The 14,477-nt window shown below is 46.4% G+C and overlaps 3 protein-coding genes across 3 annotated transcripts in view; all 3 read right to left on the bottom strand.

The window, feature by feature from the left end:
• Positions 1 to 14,477, bottom strand: part of LOC135918455 (E3 ubiquitin-protein ligase MARCHF2-like) — a 195,909-nt gene that overhangs the window by 101,845 nt on the left and 79,587 nt on the right. The gene's annotated exons all lie outside the window — the stretch shown is intronic.
• Positions 2,808 to 4,677, bottom strand: LOC139056443 (uncharacterized). The gene is made up of 3 exons (XM_070534688.1): positions 4,496 to 4,677; positions 4,298 to 4,390; positions 2,808 to 3,177 (listed from the first exon to the last, which is right to left on the bottom strand). Exons 1-3 carry the CDS (start codon positions 4,675 to 4,677, stop codon positions 2,808 to 2,810), a joined length of 645 nt encoding a protein of 214 aa, XP_070390789.1.
• Positions 10,518 to 11,717, bottom strand: LOC139056442 (uncharacterized). The gene has a single exon (XM_070534687.1). It carries the CDS (start codon positions 11,715 to 11,717, stop codon positions 10,518 to 10,520), a length of 1,200 nt encoding a protein of 399 aa, XP_070390788.1.

Below are 14,477 nucleotides of genomic sequence, written 5' to 3'. Positions count from 1 at the left end.
ATTTTTTAATCCAGGTGCCAAGGGACTCATATAAGAGCTGTGCATGTAGCCTTTGTTTATGTTAACGATTTAATATAGTTGTTTGTTTTTTATTAGTGCTACGCTTTAATATAGAGTTTACTTTAGGGGACGCAAGGGGCTTGGGTACGCAAGAACTGCGCATGCGCCGACTAATACGTAGGGGTCTGCGCATGCTCATTACCGTGGCCCCTAACTCTTGCGCACGCAAGCCGCTTGCGTCCCTTCCACTAAAACTCTCTAATAGCTGGCTTATCCATACAAAGAATACAAAATTCTCAATTTTATCATTTTTGTTTTTTCTCCAGAACAACATAATTGCTTCAGGTATAAGTATGTGATATGCTGTGATATAATATGCGTAGTCTGTGATATTCTGAGATGTAGGCTGTGATATGCTGTTCACGAATGGTGTGATAAACTAGTACAATGTGAACCTAATTTCCACGAAGTACAAAACTGCATCTTTCTAGCTCACTTCCTTCACGTACTCAGTGACACTTCATGTAACCGTTTATGGTTTGCGGGTTCAGAATTATCCTACTCTTTTCAAGTGCCAATAAATGAAGAAGGCTGCACCTACGCACCATATTTTAGCGCGCTGAATACTCCCCAACAATCAAATACATTATTCTCTGTGTGTTCATCTTTCACTAATAGGCCTCCTTGGTGTTCTGAGTGTTTTTAATGGCCAGGTGGGCTTTTCGACGAGTTTCATATTGGCAGCAAAATATTTATTTGAAAACCTGTTGAGCTTTTCAAAATTTTTTATTAGCTGGCTCAATACTTCTTGAAGCAACCTTCAAGTTCAATGCAAGGTATGTATACGTACCACATTTGATGTCTTTTTGATGTGATTGGTACAAGTGCGTACACTTTTTTTCTACAAAAGCAGCAGTCGAAATGACTGGCAAGTTGTCATTCCATTTCTAGTCATGCTGAGTGCACTTTTACTATCTGTGTACGCATGGGATACATGTGCCAAGCTCGCGCCTTATAAAGGAGTAAACCAGAGCAACATCTAACTCGGTAAATGCCTTAATCAGATTTATTCACTGTATTGCGTGATCTGAGGTAGCACTTGATGTTGAGCACCACACAGTCTGCAACTACGGGTACTTGTTTCTTGATAGTCATGTGTATTCCATTACTATCCCAGATTTCATTATTGCATTAAAGGAAAAGTTTTATTTATGTCTTTTGTACGGCATTATAATTATTTATCATGGTATTGTGCGCTAAATGAAGCGCTTTATTTTTGTCGCATTGAAGATATATGGAGCATCATATTGCACCAAAAGTACAGCATTTCTCTATTGCACAGCTGCATTTGTTCAGACAGTAGTGCACAGCGTAAAACTGCAACGTTCAATTCCACTGTGACGATGAATGTCCCATTCCCAAGTCCCACATATTTCAGGGCCTTTACTGCCAATAAATAATATTTATTTAGATTCTTCCAACGCAATATCCACAATTAACAGAGAAAGAACAAGGGTAATGACATTCGGCAGTTGTAAACAACACACATATACAACCTCTGAAAGAAATTTTCTGTGTTCTTGCATTTTTTCTTGCACTCGTTGCATTTTGTATCTCTGTTGTGCAGAAATAAGTCTTGTCATGAATAGTTGGTTAAATGTAACTGATTTTGCTTTTTTGTATGTTTCATTCTGAACGTTTCAATAAATTCCATGTTTTTCTATGTGATCTTTTCTATTAGTGTACATGCTGTACCTATGTAAGCAACCTGCTCTCTGAACACAGTGCTGTACAGTTCATGTGAAAATGGCATGCACAGAACGAGGGCCCAATGTTAACCGGTCAGGCAGACCTGTTAAAAAGCAAATTGGGTAAGCTTTAGTGGCAATGCAGAAAGAAAGACCACACACACATGATTAACAAAATCGAGCCCCTCGGTTCCCCTTATTTCAGTAATGCAGAAAAAAAAATACATATGTTTACATATAAACTACCGTTCATACGCGAACTCTAGTGAGACAAATCACTGATATATGACTGCTATAAAGCCTTCTAAACCGTAGTTCTTCACCATGGAGAAAAAATAGGTTCAAGAATATAGTAGTAAGGGCAAAATCGTACATAATTAGTAAGTCAAAGTAAGTCAAATTAGTAAGTCAAAGTCATAGTAGTAAGTCAAAGTAATTGTTATGACGCTGCAAGGAGAAAAAGTAATACGATGCGTCTGAAAAAAGAAGCAAATACGTGTATACAAAGTAGTGCGATTTTACCATTAGAAGCTGTAGGGGTGCAAAAGATGAGTTGAGAGAACTGGGATTTCAGCACCGCCTGACAACATTCGACTGCCACGACAATGAGCCTTCTGCATATATGTAATAACCTGCTATTTCGTCCCTCATTGCCATGGCAGCTGAAGTGAGTTGGTTGTTTGATGGTAGTGCCTGGGTTGCAATTTGGGTGATAGTGTGGCGCCACTCTCCATCATGCATTGTCTCCCCACATGGCTTATCACCGTAACTATCAGGGCAATAGCAGATCGACAGCAGTCACAATCATGCTGGTGAGAAGTTATGGCTCACATTCCACAGTTTCAAGAAAAACCCGCCATCGTGGCACTAAAATGCCAAAGCATTTTCAATACACCTGCGTGCGCTGGAGAGGCGGTAGTAGAAGACTTTTTTTTTTTTGTCTCATTTAGTTTCCTGTCAGGGTAGGGCCGCGTCAGGTAGGCGCGCAATGGAAATGCTGCTGGCCACTTGGAAATCCCTTTCTTCAATGAAAGTCTCGAGGGGACTTTTCTTGAAGAATTAACCATCGGAAAATTGGCCTTGTGCTCCGATATCAACCATAAGAAATCTATGACTAGCATCTGCTACAGCCAGTATAAGCAATGAGTAGAACCCCTTGTAGTTGTAGCAGTCAGACCCACTGTTGTTGGGGCATTTGACAGCAAAGCGCTTTCCATCAATGCTCCCCATAGTATTCGGAAAATTCCATTTATAGTTGTACTCTGCCGCTTTGTTCCGCCATTTCTGTTCACTTGGCCGTGCAAGCACAAGGGGCTTCAAGCAGTCCCAGATTATTGGCAGTGTCTCTTTCAGGATGCTTGACAACGTCAATCCGTGCATTCGGTAACTCATGGCAATATCTTGCGCAGATCGGCCTCTAGCCAGGAATCTGTAAAAGTGTTAAGGGAACAGTTTTTTTTAATTAATATTAAATTATTTTCATATCTATTTTTACAATGAAAGTAATTGATACCAACATCATTATAAGGTTCGTTTGAAAATAAATACATTGCGTTTCACAAACACTACAAGGGCCACACATTGTGACATGAATGGTTTGTGGGTGTGTCGGTCTACCTAACAAGTGCTACAGACAGACAGACAGGCAGCCAGAATTTGTGAAAAATACGCAATCAACTAAGAAAAAAAAGCGTAAAGCTGTATTCGCCTAAATATAACGCATGGGGAAGTTCAGGAAAGCAAATATATGGATGTTCAAGAACTTTCCGAAATTCTGAAAAATTGGAAACTTCAAAGAGGAAAAATATTTTCGGGAAAGACCTGTTAGCAGCGACGGACATCAGTTGTGCCAAAAATATGACAATTTAGTCGGTAATTCAAATGCACTTTCAGATATTTAAACCAGCACAGTCGGAGGGGCAATATCGAGAGGGAGTTGAAGCCATGGGCAAGACAACGTCATATCAGTTTTTTTTTTTTAAACAAAGAAATAGTCATAGTCAGCAGAGCAAGAAATTCGGGTGCTTTCTCTATCACAAAAGCGAACCTGAGCTAACATGGAGGTTCTATAAATACGTAGACGCCACGGAAAAATATGCGAGAGGGTGTTATTTTACATGGAGCCCTTTGCGGGCAACACGATCGAGCGTGGCAAAGCCAATTTTCCCACTCAGTAGCGACCACTGACACCACCGATTTATCGGATTTTCGAAGTCATCTGCCCACCTGCATATTTTCCGACTCTCTACCGCGTGCAGCTCTCGCAGCATTTTCTTGCTCTATGACCACCGCGCTTTCCCGCTGCGGCGCGAAGATTGTTCATAGCTCAGCTTCTCCACATAACTGGTAAGCCTTGTGGTTCAGCTTGTTACAGGTATCTTGAAGATCAGCAAATAAAATTAAATTGCGCAATATGTTTACAATTATACGACGTGCCCTCTAAAGCAGATGTGGGGAAAAAGCATAATTTTCTAACTTCACTATGCACGTACGTCGGCTCGTCACCACATCGTGTAATTTTTGGAAATTATGAACATCATATAGTTTACCTCAGTGTCACTGCAAGCCTTTCTGCCGGGGAGATAGGCCTCCTGTGCGTTGGAGGGCCTCTAAACAAGTTGTCGAAGCATCCCTTTGTCGTTCTGCGTTCAATAAATGCATGACAATTAGGCACAACATATTTCAGCGTGCTCGAGCTACACAATCCCGAAAGCAATACCGGTGTTATGTACCTGGCTTTCATTTACCTGAAATACTTGAAGTGATATTCAGGATCGCTCTGCCGCAGCTCCTGTGAGAGGCGGTGGTATTCGCCGTACTCCGGACGCTTGTCGAAGACCTCTTTTATGTAGAGAGACCTCTTGCGACACAGACGATGCAGCAACAAACGGAGAATAATGTTTCTTCGCGCGGGGTATGCCCACGCCATCGCCGGGAACAAATCTGAAGCACACCACAAAGAGGGAGAAAAACGCGCGCGAAATCCGTACGTGACGATGGAGACACTCCACAGGCACAGGTCCGTGTGACGAATGGAATTGTTTCGCGGGTTCACGACAAGTGGCGTGACGTTCTGCGCATTAACTGCGCATGCACTTCTCCCGCTGCGCCGCGTCGGAAGTGGTTGCACTGTAGAGCGCCGGAGTGGCGCTTGGCGCGGCGTCTCCGACGTGACGTAACCGATCGCAACCGCCGCTCGCCCGCACGCCGAGAAAGTCGGAGTACAACTGAGCCTTTGACAAGAGATCGCTGAACCGATTCTTTGACAACGCCGGCGACTGAGGCCACTTGAGGCGGCGACCTTGGAAGGAGCTTATGCAGTTCCTCGCGAACGACCAGTCTGATTTTCTCCCAGGTCTCCGCTGCATAGTGCGTGGATGTCGGTGTAGTTTGCGGTCGGCAATTATATTGCCTTGTTCACATATCGGGCCTCTTCTGAATAGTTGTTGCCTCGGAAAAAAATTCCGCAACGGATTTAGGCGGGTTGCGTATCAAACAGGCGAAAAGCTCTTCCTTCAAACCGCGCATCAGGAAGCGAACTTTTTTCAGACATCTCTGCGTTGGCGTGTCGAAAGCACCGTGTCATCTCCGTAAAGATCGCGATGTTCCCGTTCGGCAGCTGCATGCGGGTTTCCAGTAGAGCGTGGGCTCGCTATTGCGCCAGGGCGCTCGCGAACATCTAGGAAGCCGCTGCGGAACTAGTCCCTTGTAGTTAAGGTTGATTCTCGGTTTTCCAATCACGTCATGGCGGCTTCTTCTAAGGTGAACGCCACATACCGGAGCTTGTCATCGGAGTTTCAGTTGATGAATGTAGCGACTTTTTCATGTGCTTCCAAGGAGTTATCCGCGTCTTCAAATGGTGATCCACAGAGTGTCGGTGGCCCCCTGGGCTGTTGCAGCCCGATGAGGGACGCTGGGGCTTCCATAGTTGTTGATTTGGTGGCGATCTTCCTTTTCGTCTCAGGCGAAAGCCCGTGCTTCGGGGGCAGTCCTTGTAGCCTATAGCTAGCTCGCTGGTTCTTGGCGACGTTGTTGTTGTCTTCCGCCTTCGGGCTTGGGTAACGACTTTGTGAGGGCGTGCGGTACATGAACGCAAAGAATCTCCACCAGATGTCACGTAGTAGGGACGGTAAAAAACACAGTAGCAATACAGTAATGACGAAACTTTTATTGGGCGAAGGTGTGACCACAAAAGCAAGTTACACTCAAAGTAAAGCTATAGCGGCGAGCACGGTCGGCGATCGTCGAAATCTGATCTGCCGGTCAAGTGCGTCGGTTTTTGCACACAAGGCATCGAAAGTTCTGGAGTAATCTCTGGTGCCTCCGTGTCTTCCAGAAAGTTCTACACCATTCGCGTTGCGCATACGTACAGTCACATTACATAAACTTTAGTGACAACAGACAGCGGATAGAACCATCGACAACATTCCAGAAGCTTCTTATACATGCAGGCACGTCCCGTACTGAGCGATAACATTTGTTAGGCAGTGAAAAGCGCTCACCCTAACAAGGCAACCAAGTTCACGTGTCAATATCGTGATGCCAGTGCCACGCACAGAACCGTTTACTCTGAAGGTCGAGGGCAAGATGTTCTTAAAAGAGTTCAAATGATGCCAGTTAAACCTGCAGCCACGTCTTTCTTTTTTCAATTGCACATGGGCGTACTGCCCACTAAAGCACAGTTACAGAAAATATATTTTATGCGAAGCATATTACGAGAGCACAACCCAGCTCCTCAGGCGCGGCGGTGTTGCCTTCAATGACCTTTGACCCCATGCCATACCACGCGACACCGTGACGTCACGACAGAGGAGAAACGGGGCTCCAACTCGCGCCGTCGCTCACGGCGTCATATAAGCAGCTGCGCTTGCCTTTGCTAGACATTTTCTAGGTGGCTTTGATCGGACGCGGTGAGCGTCGAGCAACGCAGCGTTCGGCGCGACAACGAAATTTCTAGGTGGCTTTGGCTCAACTCTTGCAAGATGGGCTGGGTGGGAATTGAACCAGGGTCTCCGGAGTGTGAGACGGAAACGCTACCACTGAGCCACGAGTATTTTTTTTTCTTTATTACCTTGATTTCAACACCAATCAAACGCGTACAAAGTAGGTCACTTGGTGCAGAAAAATAATATTACATCACTTCGGGAGACTACATATTTAAAGGGCACTCAAAGAGGATATCACAGACACCAGAGTGTCAAGCTCCTGAAACCACTCTGGGGGTTCAATCATGTGCTTGAGGGCATCACGCGTGTATGTAAGACTTTCATTTAGGTGTTCCCTCGCAGACCTTTCTTCTACGCGGGCATTCCTGACATCCATACGCGTTTTCCACACGCTGCTCATACACAAAAGCATCATCAAGTCAACCGGCACTCCCCCTGTGTCTGCACACGGTAAGAACCGAATACCGAAAGGACTTAACGGCAGGTCTTTCTTCAGAGTCCGTTTGAGAACATCCCACAAGAAAACTGAGTCATGGCAATCCAAGAATATGTGGTCAATAGTTTCAGGTTTCTTACATATGATGCAGTTAACAGACCATGGAACAAAGAAGCCCTTGCTTTGCAGCCATGGCTTCACAAGGAGAGTGCCCGAATGCAATTGAAAAAAGAAGGTTTTCGCTGAAGATCTAACCGGCATTTTTCTTACGCGTTTCAGTACATTGCGTTCAGGTCCTAAATTATACATCGTACGGTAAACAGGATGCGGCAAGAAAACATCAACCAGATCACTATAAAGTTTCTTACGTGTCACTGAAGTCAAAAATTCATTCGAAAAATGCGCTTTCAATAAAGAAAAGGACATGACAACTTCCCTCAGAAAGCCTATTGGTGTTCGAGTGCGTTCATTTGTTGATGAGACAACCCACTCAGGCAAAGAAGAACTCAGTCTCACTTGAATAACAGTACGCAGAAATATATCACTTTGGTCCCTTAAGAAAAAGAACCTACTAACAATCTGTTTCAAAAACAAATGTGTTAATCCTAGTCCTCCATTCTTCACCGAATGAAACAAGTTACACCGGCTAGTTCTCTCCCAAGTGGATCCCCATATATATACCGCAAACACTCTGTGAAGTTTCTGCACCGAAATCCTTGCCATGCATAACACTTGTAGTACATAATACACCTTTGTAACTAAAAACAAATTGCAAACACTAGCTTTTGAAAACATCGAAAAATTATGCCCGCCCCACTTTTCTGTCTGATCTTTAACTCTTTTTACTTCTTCGATCCAATACGCAGCACTGTCACGATAATGTTGTAATGGCACCCCAAGATACTTTCCAGGGGTAACGCTCCAGTTCATATTGCAAAAATACTCGGGTACCTGTGTCCAGCTGCCGTGCCATAAACCTAGGCACTTAGTCCAGCTGACAACACTTCCAGTTGCAGCGCAAAAAGAAACAACCTCTTTCATAGTGTTATTCACGCTTTCTGTATCACGGCAAAAAATTGCCACGTCATCTGCATAAGCCAGAACTCTAGTCTCAATTCCTGCGTAGATAAACCCACGAATAGATTGGCTCTTAATTATTTTCAAACAGAAAGGCTCCAAATACAAGGCAAATAAAAGAGGTGACAAACAGCATCCTTGTTTTACTGATGACTCCACTTTTATACTGGCGCCTAATTTCCTATTAATTACTAACTTTGCAGTGCAATCTTTGTACACCATTCTTACTCCATCAGTTATCACTGCACCGGCTTTAACATGTTCTAAGAGCAAAAATATGACATCATGGACGACTCTGTCAAAAGCCTTTTCAAGGTCAATTTGTATCATAGCGACTCTGTCCTCTCTTTCATCGCAGCATTCCAGTATGGTCCTTGCAGTATGTATATTCGAAAAGATCGATCTGCCTTTGATACCACATGTCTGATGGGGGCCCACAAGTTCTTTTATAACGGTCTACAATCGTCGCACCAGTACTTTAGTGTAAACCTTATAGTCCGTATTCGTCAAGCTTATTGGTCTGTAGGCTTCAACCGACATAAGTCGTGCAGGATCTTTTGCTTTAGGAATTAAAATAACGTGCGATGTCCGAAAAGAAGGAGGTGCTTCCTTATTCTCGTACATCTCCCTTATCACGCGATGTAATGCTACAGCTAGTTCACTTTTAAAACGCTTATAGAAAGCCCCTCCCAGACCATCAGGCCCCGGTGATTTGCCGGGACTAAGTTCGTCAATCGCATCCTCAACTTCTGAAAGGCTTATTGGTCTGTCGAGCGCTTCACAGACCCCGTCTGATAATGTTGGCATTAATGGCAAGAAGTCAGTTCTATACCTTTCGATATCGCATGTCTTTTTCCCCATCAAACTTTCATAATAAGACTCAAAAGCGTGCTCAATCATTCCAACATCACTAGTGACTTCCCCTTGATAAGTTATTTCTGTTATTTCTTTGGAAACCGCGTGTTTCTTCTCGTCACTTATTGCTCGCTTGGTAGGCGTCTCCCCCATCCATAAACTCTCCGCCCTTGCCCTTAATACCGCACCCCTGTACTTTTCTTCATCCATGACTTCAAGTTCAGACTTAACTTCTTTGATTTCTTTAGAAAATAAGCCAGGCGAAGAGCTTTCGGCACTGAGCATGTATTTTAGCCTAAGGTGTAATTCCTTCTCACGCTCTTTTTCTTTGTGATGGACTACGCATGCTCTTTCAATCGCGGTTAATTTAACGTCTCTTTTGAAGAGTTCCCATTCTGCAATGAAGAACGCTGATGTAGTTATGCTGAGCAAATTTTCGAGCTTTTCTTGAACTGCCTTTTGAAAAAACGTCGTCTTGCAAAAGCTTATCATTTAGCTTCCATAAGTCCCAGCTGAATTTCGATGGTTTTTGTTTCTTTCCTATGGTTGACATAACGAGGCAAGGATCGCTGAAACTAACATGTAGCACTTGATAACTTGAAAATAACGGTACAAAGGTTAACGGAGCATAAATTCTGTCTAGCCTGCCATGACACTGACCTTGATAGTGCGTATACATGGTATGACTTTCGCTTGACAACACATAACCAATGTCTTCGAGCTCTTGTTGCCTTACAATCGAACTTAAAAGCAACGCACTTTTATCACAAACACTAGTCAACTTAGATTTATCTTCTGGAAAGCAAACACAATTAAAATCACCCAGTAATGTGACATGTCTTTCACAATTCAAGTACTGCTGAATATCACCAAAAAAGGCTTCCCGCTCCCGTGCTACGTTCGGAGCATAAACACATAAAGCCCTCCAAGGCATCTCTGAGAAAGTAAAATCGCAGAGGACCATTCTACCATCCTCGGATGACGTGACGGCTTCAACTACTGCAATACTGCTACGTAAAAGAATAAGGCAGCCTCCAGACCTACCCGCCGCATGACATACACTTACGGTATATCTAGGGCGGAAAACGTTAACCATTTGCTCCGTGCATTCATCAGTTGCAATTTTTGTTTCTTGAATGGCCAATAAGTCAATATTATTTTCAATAAGAATACGGTTAACTTGGCATTGCCTTCTACGCCCGCTAAGTCCACGCACGTTCAACGTCGCGACACAAAGACCAGTCGAAAAATTAGCAACCATTTACCAGGAGGAAATCAAAACCAATTACCGCACATCGTCCGTCTCACATCTGCTACGATGACTCGATGGTCTAGGGAGGCGGACCATGGTTTTCTCGACTTCATAGCCCAATGACGACGGCCGATGCACATCCTGCCCACAAACCCCAGTCCCCAGACCCCAACAACAATATTTCTGACCCAGGAACGCCTCCGCTAACGCGGAGGCGTCTGGGTTGTAGAACGGCGTTTGGCTGGAACGCCGGGCTTGGGCTTGAACGCCGGTCGGCGTCCCGGGGTAGCTTTCGGAAGAGGCTCGTCATTCCCAGTCTCTTGATCCTTTTCCTCTAGCTCATCCGTCTCTTCATGAAGCCTCTTAGCAGGCGCACTACTTGACGTTGGCATCACGGTGTCGTCAGTCTCATGCTGTTCGCCGGTCGTCACTTCTGGTGATGTGCACGTTTCCTTGGCCTCTTTTACCTCGACCTCTGTTGAATTAGTCGGTTCCACCGTGTCATCCCATGGGTCTTTCCAGCCGTCCGATGGCTTGTCTTCATTAACAGTCGTTGCCTTCTTCAGGGGCGTTAACACCGAGGGCTGGATCTCTTTCCCTTCGCCTGCGGCTTCCACTGCGTCGACCACGTCCATCAAGTGATCTGTGACATCTTCCTTCATTGCCGGGCCTGTCACTGTGGCATAGGTTCGGACGCACTGGGTCTCGTCGTGGCCGAAACGACGACAAAGCCCACAGCGTGGTACACGGCACTCGCGTCGTATGTGCCCGATGCCACGGCATCGGAGGCAGAGGGGAGCTCTGCCAGGGACGTGCACGAGTGCAACATCTTCCGCCACTCGCAGCTGGTGGGGCAAGTCTTCAGCGGTGACGCCTACCTTCAGCTTAATAGTGACAGTACGGGTGGTTGACCCTTTGTCAACGCATCCTTGTACCCGCCACCTGTCCCTGGTGATCTCAGTCACCTTTCCAAAAGGCGACAAGGCAGTGCGAACGTCGTCGTCAGGTACACCGTGAAGGAGCCAGTAGAGCTTGATACGGACGCCTCTGTCACACGGGTCGACGACCACACAGCGGTGGTCCTTGACATCAAACGCGTCTGCAGCCATAATCCTCTTTTTCCCTTCTTCGTCCTTGAAAGTCACCGCCCACAGATGGTTCATTTGATATGCACCCAGCGCGACCACTTCCGGCATAAGAGACAGCTGTGCAAGAGCGTCTCGAAAATGTTCCACTCTGTAAGGCCTCGCCTTAACGTCACCATGTAAAAAAACCGTATGCAGAACGGACGCACCTGTTGGCAGCGTTGGTAAAATCATTCGGTAGTCCTGACCTGGTTTTTCAGTTGACCTGATACCGCGGCCCAAAAGGGCCGCTGAAGCCGCTCGCGAAGAGCCCGACATTCCGCGTCCGCTCACCTCGGTGGCTGAAGAGGAAGTCCACTGAGCCACGAGTACGATGCTTCAAAGCTTTACAAAAGCGCCTCTAGTGAATGCGGTGTTGCCTTAGAAACGAGCTGTTCTCGTGCGTCGCTTGCTCAGGCGCACATTTCGTTGCCGTGCCGAACGCTGCGTTGCTCGACGCTCACCGCGTCCAATGCGGGGCGCATAGTCGCTGCGCCGTAGCCCATTGTCTTACACCCCTTGGCGGGTCGACGGGAATGCTGTCGCGTTCCACTCTTGAAAGCGAAGCAGAGTAACGCATGAGTTGTTTCTTCGTCTAGCCGAACCAAATATAGCCAAGCAACAGCAGTTCACCAGGCTAAACAGTGGTTCAACAACTAAAATAAAGGCTAGTATGCTTCGCATCCTGGGCTTAACCTTAGCTAAGCCACAGCCATTTTTTAGAGCGCAGCTCTTTGGCGTCCGTTCCTGGGTTTCGCGTCGTCGTCGTCGTCGGCGTTGTCGTCGGCCTCGTAACCAGCTCGCCGACGAATCTGCTGCTCCGCCGCCGCGCATGCGCGCTGTCGGCACTCCGGGCGAGGGAGGATGATGGAAGGGAGGAGGAGAGACTGTGGAGGAGGGCTGGCTACACAAATGGCTCTTTGGCGTCCGTTCCTGGGTTTCGCGTCGTCGTCGGCGTCGTCGTCGGCGTTGTCGTCGGCCTCGTAACCAGCTCGCCGACGAATCTGCTCCGCCGCCGCGCATGCGCGCTGTCGCCTCTCCGGGCGAGGGAGGGTGATGGAAGGGAGGAGGAGAGTGTGTAGGAGGGCTGGCTACACAAATGGCTCTTTGGCGTCCGTTCCTGGGTTTCGCGTCGTCGTCGGCGTTATCGTCGGCCTCGTAACCAGCTCCGCCCCCCTTTCATCCCCCCAGCGCTAGCAGCGACCGACTGATACCGCTTTCGTGAGTCCGCTACCGCACTCACGAAAGACGTCGTGCACTTCCTGCAACTCGCATTAACCGTCCATCGATCCACACCGATGTTAGTAGTGGGGGACTTTAATCTTGACATAAAGACAAACAGCAATTTCCTAACACTTATGCGGGAGAACATCCCGTTCCTCTCGCTCGTAACGCGTCCCACGGCTGTGACAACCTCGCGAGGCACTTGTATAGATCTCGTCTTTGAGAATCAAGCATTGGTGTACCAAGTCGAACATATATCAGTCTATTTCTCCGACCACAAAGCTTCCTTCATGACTGTCAAGAACTGTTAGTGGAGTCTTTGTTAAAGGAATACGTGTGAAAAATAAAAAAAAATTCTGTGATAGCGCATACATGTGTTGCTCGATTTCTTTGCCTCAATCTATCGAAAAGGTGAAACAGCTTATTTGCTGCGCTCAAATTTCGCATTAGGAAGTAACGTAATCGTCGGTAATTTTTTACTACGAGCAATAAACTACATTCATTGCAAGAAACATCTAAACCATCAAACACGTCTTTATACATTGCTTGGCTCCCCAGTGTTTAACTGCGACTTACTTAAAGGGACACTGAAGGTTACCAGAAACTCAAGTTAAAGTAGTAGAGCAATGTTCTAGAACGTCTAAGGCGTCAATTTAATCGCGAACAGAGCTTTAGTAACCGAGAAATTGAGGTAAATGCATGACACGATTTGAGACCCCCCAGCGACATTTCGGTACTAGCCCGATGACGAAAGGAATCCTCATAATTTGTGTTACTAATACTCAACTACCCGTATTAAAAATATCATTTCATTCGGTTATAAGGCGGAAAAAAAATGCTACTTGTCTACGTCTATTCGATTCTAAGAAAAAATAACATTTTGACGTTACCCTTCAGTAATATGGGTGTTCGAAAGGTTTCGTTTTCGCTCGACTCTGCGCGCTCGACTCTGCGCCGCGCACGCTTTGGAGTTTGTATCAGGCGCGTACATGACTGTGCGCCTGTTCCTGACATGCGTGCTACGGTCGGCCCGTTATCACTCGGTCGGCTATAAAAGCAACACTTCCCAATAAACCTGCGTTCTTCTTGTTCTGGCTATCTTGCTATTGTCACGTCCTTCGCGGCACGGATACATGGCGTCAGAAGTGGCTACGACGGTCTAGCTTCGGCAGCGTGGAGTACGAAGCATGGAACGGCTGCAGGCACCGGAGCCCCTGCGTCTGGCGGGGAACGTCTCGGCATCGTGGAAGCGTTTCAAGCAAAATTTCGAGCTCTTCCTGCAAGCAACGGAAGTGAAGGACCAGCCAAAAAGTGAGGCTTCGAAAGCTGCACTTCTGCTGAGCATCGCGGGTGACGAGGCGCTCGATGTATTCAACAATTTCAAGTTCGAGCCGAACGAGAGCAAGGATGACTACAAGACCTTAATACAAAAGTTCGACGCATACTGCACAGAAGTTACCAACGAAGTGCATGAAAGATACCTGTTTCGCACGAGGACCTAAACGGAGGGAGAACCGTTCGAAAAATTTTTACGTGACTTAAAGAAACAAGCCTCGCAGTGTAACTTTGGAGCATCGCACGACTCGCTGGTAAGAGACCAAATTGTTTTTGGTACCAACAACGCTAAGCTACGGGAGAAGATGCTTCGTGAGAAAGAGCTGACGTTATTGAAAGCGGAAAATATGTGCAAAATTGCAGAGTAAGTCGCACAACAAAATGAGGTGTGGCGCAAAGCAGACGGCTGCGTCGATGCCATTTCGAGGCGCACAAACGAGAGCAAGGTTGGCGGGGAACAGTTGCAGTGCAGGCGCTGTA

Source organism: Dermacentor albipictus, chromosome 2 (assembly GCF_038994185.2).
Source record: "Dermacentor albipictus isolate Rhodes 1998 colony chromosome 2, USDA_Dalb.pri_finalv2, whole genome shotgun sequence".
In the NCBI taxonomy this organism is placed as follows: domain Eukaryota; kingdom Metazoa; phylum Arthropoda; class Arachnida; order Ixodida; family Ixodidae; genus Dermacentor; species Dermacentor albipictus.
This window is presented reverse-complemented; position numbering and strand designations above follow the sequence as displayed.